The 14,232-nt window shown below is 35.5% G+C and overlaps 1 protein-coding gene across 1 annotated transcript in view; it reads right to left on the minus strand.

Annotated features, from left to right (window-relative positions):
* UNC13C (unc-13 homolog C) overlaps positions 1-14,232 on the minus strand; it is a 116,692-nt gene that overhangs the window by 46,756 nt on the left and 55,704 nt on the right. Inside the window, exons 12-16 of the mRNA XM_051628273.1 lie at positions 13,397-13,560; positions 9,400-9,550; positions 5,706-5,774; positions 4,718-4,807; positions 3,583-3,711 (exon numbers count right to left, since the gene is read on the minus strand). Coding sequence (XP_051484233.1) covers positions 3,583-3,711; positions 4,718-4,807; positions 5,706-5,774; positions 9,400-9,550; positions 13,397-13,560 — 603 coding nt within the window. The remainder of the gene's footprint in view (positions 1-3,582; positions 3,712-4,717; positions 4,808-5,705; positions 5,775-9,399; positions 9,551-13,396; positions 13,561-14,232) is intronic.

Raw genomic sequence — 14,232 nt, forward strand, 5'->3', positions numbered from 1 at the left:
TGTCATAGTGAATTAATTAAATGTTCTCTTAACCTCAATTAACTTTTATCTATTAAGAGCATTTAGAATAGCAAAAAGGGAATTTCATCAACACTTAATTGAAATGGGTTTTGTGGTCACTGTGGAATATTTTATAAAAGTATCATTAATCACACTGTTAAATGCTCAGCTGATCTTCAAGTGCTACAACTTCTAAAGCTACTGAAATAAAGGTGAGGTGCAGAAGCTGTTAAAATGGATGGTGTGACTAGTATCACTGGTAATTTACAACCACACATGCAAACAAGAGTGTTTTTCAAAACATAAATGAATATTGGAGCATTAATGTCACTCACAAGAGCTCTCCCTGGTGTAAATAAATCTCTGATATAGAAAGAAATTATTTTAATAATTTATCATCTACCATTTTTTCCCTCAGAAGCTAGTGCATGTTTAAAGCAAACGAACCTAAAGTCAGTAGAAGACAGAGCCAGTACACCTTTAGTCCAGCATCTTATCCAAGAACTGTATCTAAAAAAACCCCAACCAACAACCAAAAAAACCCCAAACAACCACAAACAAAAAAAACCCAAACGAAAGACACAAAACCAAATCAACCAACCAACCCAAAAAAAGAAAGCAACGCTTGCAATGGCATGTAGCTGAGATGGCTTTTCTACTAAAGAAAAGGAGTTACACATTCAAAAGCAACTGAGCGTGTTGAGTTCCCAAATCCCAACTGGAAAAGAGACCAGGGACTCACAGATGAGTACAGCAAAACTGAATTGGCCCTTCAATCATAGGTCCATCCACATGCCAGCCTACACCACCTCGTTAATACAGAAACCCTGATTCCCAAAAGTTAGGAAAGTATTAGTACGTTGACCTGACCTAAGGTGCTAAATCTCAAAGCAGAGATAAATCTCAAGGGAAGAGCACTGAGCTACTATAGCCCTGCAACACTCGGCTCCAGAACTAGTTAATTTGTTGCCAGTCTTCTGCACAATGCTTCACTGTGACAACACAGAGCCCAGTAACAGATAAAGAAAAGATCTCCACAGTCAGGTAGAATTTCAACACTATTCTGCTGAGCAGAATATAGAGTAACCCAGTGTATTTCTCCAGTGTCTGGTGCTATCAGCCATGAACAGGAGTTTGCTTCACATTTTATTTGTTTCACTCAGTGGAGAAGACTGCAAAAAGAATTATTTAAAGGACTTTTGTCATTGGGGGTGTCACCCAAGATTCCAGGTTGTTTGTTTGGTTTTTTTCCATTTCTTAAGAAAATATATTTGTTCTATGTTTATATTTACACATTGCTAACTTGAGTCAAAAAGTTATCAAAATGCTTCCTTAACTACTTTTTCTAGGCATTATTTTTTCAACATACGACAGCTAGCTCTTCACTCAGATCAGAGTTAATTAAACAGAGACAATACTACATCTGCTGCATAAGGAATTAGGTAGTTCCTTATCAGAGTGCTTTGTCTCAAATAATGAGGACAGTAATTACCACGTCAATGAGACTGTCAAGATGTCACATTTTACTGTCCGCAGTGTTCATGCTATTTTATTTTATTTGCCATCAGCTGTTCTTCGTATTCCAGTATGAAACCATAGCATGACATTTTTCCATACTGGTAGCATTCACCCCAGGAAATATTGCTGTTCTGCAGGGGTGATATTCTGCTGCAAGATATTTGCTTTATAAGAGCGACTGTCTCTCTGACACAAAAGTAGAAAGTAATAAAAAGAGGGGGTTGTTGAGTATATTTTGTGATTTATTTGTTACTCTCCTTATAGCGATACACTTGCAAAACTCCCGCTTGAGCACCCACAGTTTCATAATCCAGTGTTCTCTTTTCATGCCAATGTCAGACAATTACACATATTCAGACATTAAACATATTTTCAGAAATACTGTGACAGGCAAGTTTGAGAATTTTAGGCTGTAGACAAAAGCAAACGGAGAAGAGGGTTAACATGAGTTACACACAGAGGTAATATACACAACATGCAGGAGCATACCACTTCAGACCAGATGGAAATACTACTGTTTAAGTAGAGTGTCTATGTTCCACTTTTTCGTAACATCCTCCCCAATATGACTCAGGCAAGAAATGAACCATGGTAATACCCTGAGCCTGCAGTGGGCCTTGGCAGGACAACAGCTGCCAGCCTTTCCCCTGAGTGAGAGCAGGTGGTGACCTACATATTGAACCATTTCTTGTTGCTTTGGGGTTCATCGATTTCAGCTCTCACTACTCACAGCTCAAATCTCAGCTGTGCAGCTAAGACATGAACCGTCTGTGCTGCACCACCATGCTAGGATGAATTCCTTCCCTCCCTTTGAGAGGAGAAGGCCTCATCTGAAGGGGAGGCATGCAGAGATAAGAGAATGGTTAATGAAGAAGGCCTAAGGGTGGAATCTGGTATAATTGAACTAAGGGGTTTGAACACAAAGCTAATGAAACGTTAATTACAATTTGGTTACTGCTTCATTATTATAACAGTGATACCACAAGCCAGTCTGCAATGCACATGGATTCACTGGAAAACTTCCACAGCTATGTGTTCCAACAAGCTGTTGGAACATACACAAGCTCTCAGAGTGTGGGGTGCCCATGAGTGCTGCTAAGAGATTACGTTCAAACCTTGGGAGCTAGAGATAAGTTTTCTCACATAACAGGAATCCAACATTAGAAAATAAATGCTTATTTCAGAGAAGCTGAATATATAGCATGCACTGCCTCTCCTGAAATCAGGAAATTAATATTTTGGATTCAGGTTAAACATGCTTTCAGATAAAATTTTATGTCATATAACATGTAGTATGACTGTTCTTACCTATTATGTACTACACAGCAAAAATGCATTTGCCAAACAATTCGCATTTTCAAGGCAGGAATAGTCACTGAAATACCATTTTTTCCAGTGTGCCACCCAGAAGGTAAAAGTAAAGACCAAGAGGCAGTGCAACAAAGCAATTATGCTTCTTTTAGACAGTTGTATAATTTTGCAGGTACAAATTTCTTAATTTTAACATTACTTATAGGATAAACTCTGACTATATTCTAGAAAAAAAGCATTCTCAAGGCTTTTGCATAGCATTTGGAATATGGTGAATACTATTATTATTTTGCCTTGACAGTTCAGCCTGATGAACTAATAATAAGAAATGTTAGAAATTCATTCTCTACTTTCTTGAAGTAGTTTCTAAAGCTAAGATCCAAGTATGCATCATAGAAGTTAAAATATAAGGCTGGAGAGGCAGTATATAACTTACAGCAAATTATAATGCTTCTTTTCTAAAGCTACTGAAGTGAAACATTAGGTTTTTTAAAATTATTTTTCAATTATGAATCTGAAATGAACAGTAATCAATCTAAAGTCATCTTCCCTAAAGCCAATAGCCAATTTTACAGTCGTGTCCAATGTGATTACTAAATTATGATTTAACACATTAATTTTGAAACTCATCTTGTTACACATTTTAGAGTTCATAGCCATCTGTGGGTTTATTTATAATATGTTGCTTTTTCTCCCATAAATATAACAATAATTAATGAACAACAGCATGAAATATGCTCATATTTGCCTTACCTGATCCACTAACTGGGAGTAGAGATCATAGCAATTGTCAAAAATGTATTTATAAGTTGAGTCCAGGCAGGCTCTTACACAATCTTTCACTACAGTACTGGCTCGAGGTGGGCTCTGCAGTTCAAGGACCTAGTAAAATATTGAATAAATGGTAGAATGCCAGAATTAAATTGAAGACAAAAAAATCCAGGTGTTGCAATGAATATAGTTCTGTAATACAGGATGAAAGGTTTTGAAATATAATAATGATAAAAATATTTAAAACTGTGTTGAGTTCAGGTAATCTCAGTTTAAAGATGCACTAAAACACATACTCAAATGAAGCAAGTAGATTGTATCACTAAGTTTTCTTTCAATAAAATTATTGATGTGATCAAAGAGGCATACATGCCCAAGGGTTTACATCTTTAGGATTTCCACATCTAGTGGAAAAAAGTTCTGTTGTTTAAGAAATAATTAAACCATATAATTATGTACTTTCCTCTGAATGAGAACATGAGCCAAGTAGCTCTTAATTTTTAAAGAAAGGGTTCAGCTTTTTACTCCACTTTGGGATACACTAATTTGAACTTCAACTTAATAAGTTATTTCTCTTTATGTAGTGCCTAACCCAGTGAAAACACATGCTATTGTGACAAACGTTGTTTTGTGTTTCTGTATTTTTATCCAGTAGTATCAGTGTGTACCATTCCATCCTAAAAATGTTTCAGCATGTGACCACCTGTATAACAAGATCTGGAGTGACTAAAGCAAGGAGGAGTTATCAGACCTATGTTGCTGTTTGACATGTGATATTATCACACTACCAGGAAAACATGTTCCTAAGGTGTTCAACTGAGTTTACTTTATGTGACTTGACTTTAATTAAAATGGCTTTTTTTCCTTGATAAATTTTAAAATAATAGTTATAAAAAGGAAAATATACTTATTTAATTTTCAAAGATAATGGCTTTTATCACATTGCTAATACAAAGTATGAATGTGTTTACTTCAAAGATCTTGAGTAAATTGAGAGATTTAATTAAAATCTGAAGGAGATTAATTGATTAAGAGTATTAAATACAGTATGTTTTTCCTGGAAAATAAAAGGCAACAGCACTTTTTTTAGAGTCATTGTGCAAATAAAGGACAATACCTTCATTCGAAAAAAAGTAATGCTGGTAAGCAGGTCCACAGTCGATTTCAGATCTTGGAGTCTCTCAGGATTGCTGGCAGGAAAATTATCCTGGTGAATCAGCAAGAGAAATAATTGAAACTGGAGTTACAGGTAAGATCCTTCAACAGCTAGAGAAAAAAACAAACCAACACCTTCTAGGAAAACAAAGATGCTTCTTAAAAGGATTATAAGTGTTCATGTTACCCAAATTCTGCCTGTAAGGAAGTCAGTGATGAGCATCCCTTTGACATGAATAGGGATCCTTCTGATTATTCTCCTGTATTTCTAATACGAGAGATAGTTTCAAAACAATGGAGCAAAAAAACCCCCACCTTCAGAAAGACTGACCCAGCTGCAGGGGTTGAGGTTGGCATGGGCCCACCTCTCAAGTCTGTCAAGGTCCCAGGTTGCCAATGAAAATAATTTATGCATTCTCCATAGTGTATAAATCACTTGTAGGCAAAAATGCAGTAGTGAGATTAATGAGGAAACTACATATGAAATTTTTGCTATGATCTCTAGGTTAACAGGAAGACTGACAGGAAGTGGTGTTATTTGAATGGCTTCATATTAATGAAGTATCAGCCAAATATCCTCATGCCTCAATATTATCTGGATAATATTCTTCAAAATTAAAAGATCTTAGGATAAACATATCTGCTTTTAGGTGTCATGGAGCCCTCCTCTCCTGGAGATGGCTGAACACGTGTCTGCCAATGGGAAATAGTGAATTAATTCCTTGTTTTTCTTTGCTTGTGTGTGCAGATTTTCTTTTATCTATTTAACTCTCTTTATCTCAGCCCACAAGTTTTCTCACTTTCACCCTTCAATTTTCTCCACCATCCCACCAGCGACATGTGTGCAAGGAACTAATTTCTAAAACTTTTTAAAGCAGATAATGCACACTGGGATATTTAAACGAAAAAAACACTTGTGATTGTCACTACATAGAATAGGTTGCACATACCCTGTATTTAGATAAATCAATCCTCAGAGAATTGTGCAGTTGATCCAGCAGTTTTATAAACTTTTCCCTCTGTTAAAAGAACACAAGAACACGTTGCATTAGAATTTGCAGGTTCCTGTAATTGGTAGGGTTTAGAAAGCTGCTTTCCATTCTTATTTGAAAAAGAGAGTGGTTTCCATTGTTTTATATAAATGTACTGGTCTGAGATATCTGTGCTTCAAGGCCAAGGCAATGTGTACTTTAGCACTTTATGTTCTCTTTCTGTCCTATATTGTGATTTACCTGTTACGCATTCACTACCGTGCAGCCATGCAATACATTAGTGAGGTGACATACCTTCCTATGCAGAGTTTTCCTTTCTTAATGACTGATGCATTGTTAAATAACTCAATATATCTAGAAATTGAAGAGCATTACCTGATGTTGCTGACCAAAAATGCAATATTAGCATCAATTCTGGATAAATTTATAGAACCACAGAATGGTTTGGGTTGGAAAGGACCTTAAAGGTCATCTAATTCCAATGCCCCTGCATGGGCAGGGACACCTCCCACTAGATCAGGTTGCTCAGAGTCCCATCAAACCTGGCCTTGAACACTTCCAGGGAAGGGACACCCACAGCTTCTCTGGGCAACCTGTTCCAGTGTCTCACCACCCTACAGTGAAGGATCTATTCCTAATATCCAATCTAAATCTACCCTCTTTCAGTTTGAATCCATTTCCTTTTGTTGGGGAAAAGAAATAATAAGTTCAATGTTTTAAGTTATGTTAGCAAGGCTTATTAAACAGATAAGATTGTTAAATTTTTATATTTGCCTTGTAATAGCCTACACTCTTGAAGAAAGCACTTCCCCCTTTCCCTTTAATATACATTCCCTTTAATAATGCTGATTTACAGACAAATTTCATGTAAAAGTATGATTGAAAATTATACTACAATAGCAGGGGCTTTTGTAAGAATAAGCTCATACTATGCAGAATAACTCATACTATGCAGTTATAGTTTTCCCTTTCAAATATGGAGATTAACTTGTTATCTTGATAGATGAAGGTGCAGTGAAAACATTTTGCTGTGAGATACCCAACTGAGTGGTGCTATTCTCAAGTAATACTAATGAGAGCTTCTAATTATCAGTCTTTACATTAGAACACATTCCATAGTTCACTGGACAAAATTGTGCAGAAATCCTTGCCAGCCTATGTGAAAGTAGCAGGCTTGTGGAAGCAGCTCTCAGAATGCACAACAGTATCCACACCATCCCTGAAATACAGTTGATATAAATAAGAAAATAGGGTTCTTTGTGCACTGCCTCTCATCAGTGGAGCATTACCCCACACCAAAAGCCACTAATTTGGCACAGTTCCCTTAAGGGATCAATCAAAAAGGAACTTTCGTTATAAATCTGTACTGAAATATTCAGCCAGCCAAATCCTTCCCAGCTGTAGCCTGAGGACTTGAATTTGAGCTGTTCTTTTTGAGGAATGATGTGCAGCTATCCACTAACAAATGCCTTTTGACCTAAGAGAGAAGAATAATCTAATATTTTGCCTACAAGTCAATTGAAAAAAGAGCTCCAAATCTCTATTAGTGATGCTTACTACTGTCTTTCCATCCATCTGTTGAACTACGAATTGGATTGGAATTTGCGTCAAAGGTAAACTGGCATTTACATCAGAGAGAGGACTTAATCTCCATCCACTCTGAGGATAAAAGTAGTTCTGATCATTAGAAGAACAGGGCGGGGGGGGGGAAGTAAAAAAAAAAAAAAAAGAAGATGCAGCAAAACCATTCTAAATTTCAAAAGCTGGATCAAACTCAAAAGTCTTACAGCTTGAATATTGGAAGAGTACCCTTATTTCAATATAAGGGTAGAGTCTTTCCATAATAAACCATTGGTTATCTTATAAAAGAAAACCTGAATAAGAGTAGAGCAATATTGTGCTATCATGGTAATACAATAATTAAATAATAAATACTGTGAGAGTGATTTTAATCGATGCAAGTTTTTTACTTTGTAATATTGAAGCAATATTTATATTACTCTTTCCAAGCAAACCTCTAGCAGCAGGACACAAAATTTCATTTCAAAAACAAGTTGTCTCCAAACTAAAGGCTGAGCTCTTGGAACTTTCGTATGTGAGTACTTCCAGCAAAATTAATATAAAAGAAAAAGAAACTGGTATTTAGAGTATTTCCCAAAAAAACCTACTGAAAGACCTCAGAATAATGACGTAATGGATTTTTATTTTTTTTTAAACACACTTATGACATTGCTTAAATATGAAAATGTATTAATGCTAATACTACTTCAGGAGTTTTTAGAACTCATGTTGTCTATTTACAGCTGTAAGCAGTAGCATCAGATCCTGAGAACATTCAGGATTCAGCAATAATAAGAAAAATAAATCCTTGGTATTATTACTACACACGGAGTTTTATAGATATAAGCTCTATCTCAAAGGTACTGATGCGTGAAATGCAAAATAATATTGAGTCTCAATTATTTGAGGCTCTGCATGAAAGTATTATGCAGGAATGCAGTACTTAATACACTGTTTGGTACAAATTAAAATTTGTTTTAGCTTCTAGCTAAAAAAATTAAATTTAGCTAATTTTCCTTATAAAACTAGTTACACTTTTTTTCCAGGCATGGATTAAATTACTGTATTAAGCATAGTCTGACAATTATGCTTCTAAATTGTGACAGAAAGACAAAAGAAAAAACAGTTAAGTCTTTCTTGGTTTACTAGTCCACATGTGTAATTGCATAATGTTGTCTTGAAAATCCAGAAATTCATAAAGTTTCTATTATTCTTAATACTGGAGAAGAGCATTAGTACCTCTAATGCTACTTAAAATAACTGTAATTTGTATTTAATAAATTCTAATTATGTTTAATATTTTATTTCATGTCAATGAAATATTAAATATAAAATGGCTTTGGTATCAGCCATACAACTAACAGCTATACAAATAAAAAAGAAGGAATGCATTTTTCTGCATCAAATCATATTTATCTCTGACTATATAATGTGCAACAGTAGAGATATGAAAGCAACATCTTTGAATCATTGCTCTGTTCCTGCTGTCATGTCCCCAGTGAGGGTAAGTGAACAGCTCAGAATACAAAGCCAGCTACCACATCCTGAGAGCCTGGTATTCCTCCTAAACTTTCAGATTCCTAAATCCAGGACTTGGAAAATGCACTATTATTTAATTAAAAATAAGAGCCCATCCTTACAGGCTCTTGTGCGAAGAGTAGTATTTATGGGTCGATCCCTTAGGTTAACATGAGTTCACTGGTGACATGTACCCCAAGGAAACAATTGCAACTGACTTAATCTAGCACAATTAGTAGTTTGCAAGCCACACTGCAATAAAACCAAAACCTGATTGTTGAAGATTTTACTACTATGCATGTGTGCCAGTGCTTTCTACCCTGTATACCTTCCATATTGCTATACAAGGAGCTGAATAGTATCTTCTCCAGGTTTTATGGTGACTGTAAAAACGCAGGGTAAAACTTTCAAAAGCTAACAGCAACTCTTACTCTTTAAAATTATCAACTCTTAAAAAATGTTTGAATTTAGATGTTAATATAGTATCATATACTAAAAAAAAAAAAAAAGGAAGAAGAAAAGAAAAGAAAAAATACAAGGACTAGTATTCTATTAACAAAGCAAGTCTACTTACCCCAAAGTTCGTAGCTGCAAACCGATCTGAGGCAGATACATTAGTTGCTGCTGTCGTATGAGCATAGAAAGCATTTATATTGGCCAACAACGTACTCATAACTGCTGGAACACCAGGGCACATATATTTAGAAGACAGACAGGAAAAGTGCCTACAATTCAAACAAACTGACAGTTATTAAAGATGGCAAAGATTCTGCTCTTTCTCTCACCACAACTTCATTTCAGCTACAATAACATAACTTTCAAGCTACCTCACAGACAATTGTGCAGATACATGAGGAAATCCAGGCATGTTTGATATAATTGCCACTTGTTGCACTCTGATATTTTCAAATTGAACACATCAGATACACATTTGCTTCTTACTCTCTTAATACTAAATACAAAACCATGATCTGATCATCTTAGTTACTATAAAGCAAAACATTCAGTATTAAACCCAAACTTAAAATCAAACACAAACTTAAAACAAGAGATCTATACTCTAGTGGAGAAGGATTTAATTGATGCCATCAAAAAGACTCAAATGAACATTTTACTCCAGATTGTATTTAAGACTACATTATTAATGAAAGGTGAGGCATCAAGCAACTTCTGGATTCACCATGATTTGATTTAGGCCAAATGAAGTCTTGTTACTACTATCCTGCTCCCCGATCTGGATTGCTTTGATCCAAGGGAAAAGCTGCAGCACTGCCAGTCCTGTAGTGTGGTGCTTGGACTGACACAGGAGATTAAAACCACAGCACATCTTGTGCTGCATGGACGCAGCTTAGAAACGGGCATTTACACAATGAGGTACACTATTGGAATGGGGGGGAAGATAAAAGTGATGAACCCAGTTTGCTATTGAAGGCTGAAGCTGACAGTAGCAGTAGGAGAAGAAAAAGCTGGGTAAGCCTCATATTCCCAGTAGGTGCAGTTCAGACATAGCTGTTCTAAGGCATTTGTGAGATCTAGCACTGAACAGTTTCCTTCTGCAGGATGTAGAGCTGCATAGGTCAGAATACTAATACAAGGGTTTATGATGACATAATGTCGAATTCTACAGTAAAGAAAAGAAGGGGCAAAAGGAAAAAACTGCCACACAAGGTTCATTGCAGAATGTGAGTACAACTAGTCCCCAGGCTGAACATCACCTCCCTCAGGATGCCAGCATGAGAACACTCAATGTATTTGGAAAATCAAGGCTATCCTTCTTAAATATTTTTTCTGGGCTTAAAAGGAATAAATATAAATAAATACAATTTTGAGAGCCAGAAACGGGTCTACTAAGAGGGTCATAGATGACAAAGCCACCAGCATGAACTTGAAATTATATTTATTGCCATAGCAGAACAGGATGTCAAATTGTTCTAGAAAGTGGTACTTTAGGGAGGCTTAATCAGATTTATGTTATGTTGATAAATGCAAAATGGCATATGTTCCTACTCCAGCATGTGTTGTCTGTCCATATATAAAACGATCAAGACTGCTTATCATTAGCACTGAGACTTCATATAATAGGTAATTTTAAAACTGCAAACAAATATGTTATAAAACCTAGATTCTGACAGAAGAGCATCTCGTCAGCAACACCCTAAAACTCACTTGAGTCTGATACAGTGTATAAGAAGGATGTAGATGCACTCTGGGGTCTGGATCATGGGCTGCAAAAGCATTGTCAGCTTTGCATTTACAAATGCAAACATTTAAATTTACAATGTTATCATGAGACATGCAATAGAAATATTCTGCACTAGATTCTCATGCATAAAATGCTTACACAATATTCCTTTGGGCCAAGTGATTACATTCAAATTATCTCTCTGTTGTATGGTAGAAAATTGCTTTTCTTTTAGTAGGAGCACATAGTTACAAAATGGAATCTGATAATTCTATTTTCCAAATCAAGAAGTTTTACATTTTTCTCCCAGTCATTAAAGTTGCTTCAGGAGAAAAAGGTGATCTCATAAACACAAATAAAACCAACAGCATACAGTCCAAAAGAAAATTCCCTATGGCAGACCTATTGTCTTCACTACTCTTCTCACCAAAGTCTGGATGATCTTACAGAGAGACATGTCTGCAGATGAATCAGCAAATCAATGTATGTGAATAAATATATTCTTATCCAAGTATTATTTAAGATTAAATTAATTACTGATTTTATTCCTAACTTAAACAGAATGTGGCCTTAGACATTATGTGGCCTACCCATCAAATAGGAATTGCTCATGGGTATGAGGGCAATGAAATCTTGTATTTTATTTCCTGTGTAAATTACCTGTGACTACCAACATTTAATTCACTTTCTTACTACACATGCCTTCAAATCCCTGGTTTGCAGTAATCCGTAGCAAGGAAATTTGGTGGCAAAGGGATAGAAGAAAGCAAGGACTAAGAGACGACAAGACGAAGGAGGTAAGATAATTTAAAATGCTTGGCTAGAATTTTTTAGTTAGGATTGAGTTAGCATCCTCTTTATATGAAAATGCAACCTGTCCATTTCTAATACTGTTAAATTAAAAAGCTTTTTAAATGCTCACATGTCAATTGTGTTGCTATTTTTGCCATGTTGACTTCTGCTATATTTGAATTTCTCAAATCAGTTTCAATTTTTTTCTGGAAAGTTGCAGAGAAAATCGCATTCATCAAGAGATGAAGTAAAAGAGACTTTGAACTAATTTTTCAGTTGAGGTTGTGCAGCTAAAATGCAGCCATGTTGTACTGAGATGACCAGATAGTGGGGCTGGAGTTAAGAGGAAACACTAAGGCTAAATCAGTCTTGCTTTATTTCCTAAGCAAAACAGTAATAAATGCTCTCCCTTGGCATGAATAGCTCTTGAGAATTCATCTCATAAAACCCTGAATCCATTTAGACACAGCAGGAACAACCCCATCATTTTAGAGAGTAACATTTTGGTAAAAATGACATACCAATTTAAATCAAATTAGAAAACTATAATTCTCTGATAGTTAATAAGTAATCTAGCGTAATCAAGATGTAAAGACATACATGGTGAAAGAGAAGTTAAACTTGGAACCCCCAATATAAATGAAACTTGATGCATGAGTTCCTCCATATGTAGTATAGACATACATTACCACAAGGAAACTGTCAAGCTTAATTAATTATTCTGTGCAATGTTGTTTTAGGTCCTTGGAGAAAGACCATTGATGACATGTATATTACAAATACATCCTCTACCTTCCTTTTAGATACACAGCACAATAATTCACAATGAGCTACAAGAAGTGAAAGACACGTGTATTGCAATAGCAGATGGTGTCATTATGCCCAGCAGTCAAAAGAAAACTTCGTGTGATTATGTGACTTCATACTTAAGAATTTTTTTAGGATGTAATGTAAAGAGACTGAGGAAATGGGATACATATTCTGATAAAAAATGCCATAATATCAGCTTTGTATAGGAAAAAAGAAATCTGTATTTCTTCTGTAGAGAACTCATTCAGAGTTCTCTGATTTTCTATAGCTGCAGAAAAAGCAGAATGTAGTCCTTTTCACTGGACAAATTTAGAATACATGATGAGGGTCTTGCATTGCCTCTAAGATCAGTGGTGCTTTATTCTAAAGTGATCAGAAACACTTTAGTATGTGTAATGTAGTAACAGGTTCTAAGACTGTTAAAAATGGTTTGCATGAATTATTTCCATATACTATGGAGTTTGTTACAACTATTGCTGGTGTCCTACATGAAACCATGTTGTGGAACAGTGAAAGTCTTTCTGATCCTTGCCACATATCAGTATCAGAAAGACTAAGAAATGCATTAGCAGTAATACATGTAACAGTTTATAAAATGCTTAAATCTTAATTCCATTGCAAATGAGAAGCACTTCAATGAGAATCAGATGGACAAAAATGACAGCAAGAATTTTAAAACTGAAATGGGCAAGAAATGGAAAATAAAAGCATGAATGCTTGGAACTCATCACTTCCGCGAAAGACATTCTTGACAGAAGAGTGGAAAAACAGACATAATAACACTTACGTCATAGCTTGATAAATATATTCAATTCCATAGCGCATTGCAAATTCATCTACAATTTCTTGGGCAGCATCATCAAAGTACACCTTCCAGGCTTCATCACCTCTCACTTCAGGGATTTTTACAACACCATTTGATTTAACTTCCGTCAAGTAATGGAATAGATTCTAAACATAAGAAATACTTAAAATAAGAATTTTTGGATTTTAAGTGGCATTCTGAAGGTATATTCTTATATAATAGTCACCAATATGTTAATTATTACTTAGTTGGTCACCCCCCCCTGAAGACGGGCACTAACTAGTCATCATCACAAAAAAACACCAAGACTCTAACCACATTTTTTGTAATGGAACTCCAGTAGTCCAGGCTTGTGACTTCAACATAAATTTCTGCAGAAACTTTCTCTTCTATCACATACCCTTGATATAAGGTCACATCCCTTAACTGGCACAGAAAGACTGCAACAAATAGCTGCAGAAACATTCTCTTTCACCACACACCCTTGCTAATAAATGAAATAATGATGTTATAATGCTTACTACATAGTGCTTCAATTTTAACTGGACCTGTAACCAATACATTTCAAATTCATTATTTAAGAACCATAAGTTACAGGAAACCTAATTAGTAATATTGCAGAAGCCTCTCAAGGAATGAAAGGCATACAATAAAGTACATTTAGCAACCTTAGGACCAAACCTAGTATTTAATTTGATGCTAATGTCAGAGTGCTTCCTCCATATATGTACCCACAGACTCAGCTGCTGATATGATTTCCTACTTTCAGTGACCAAAAAACACCCCAAGACTTCGAAATAATTTCAGCTTTTCTCATT

This window comes from Apus apus, chromosome 10 (genome assembly GCF_020740795.1).
Source record: "Apus apus isolate bApuApu2 chromosome 10, bApuApu2.pri.cur, whole genome shotgun sequence".
NCBI classification, from domain to species: domain Eukaryota; kingdom Metazoa; phylum Chordata; class Aves; order Apodiformes; family Apodidae; genus Apus; species Apus apus.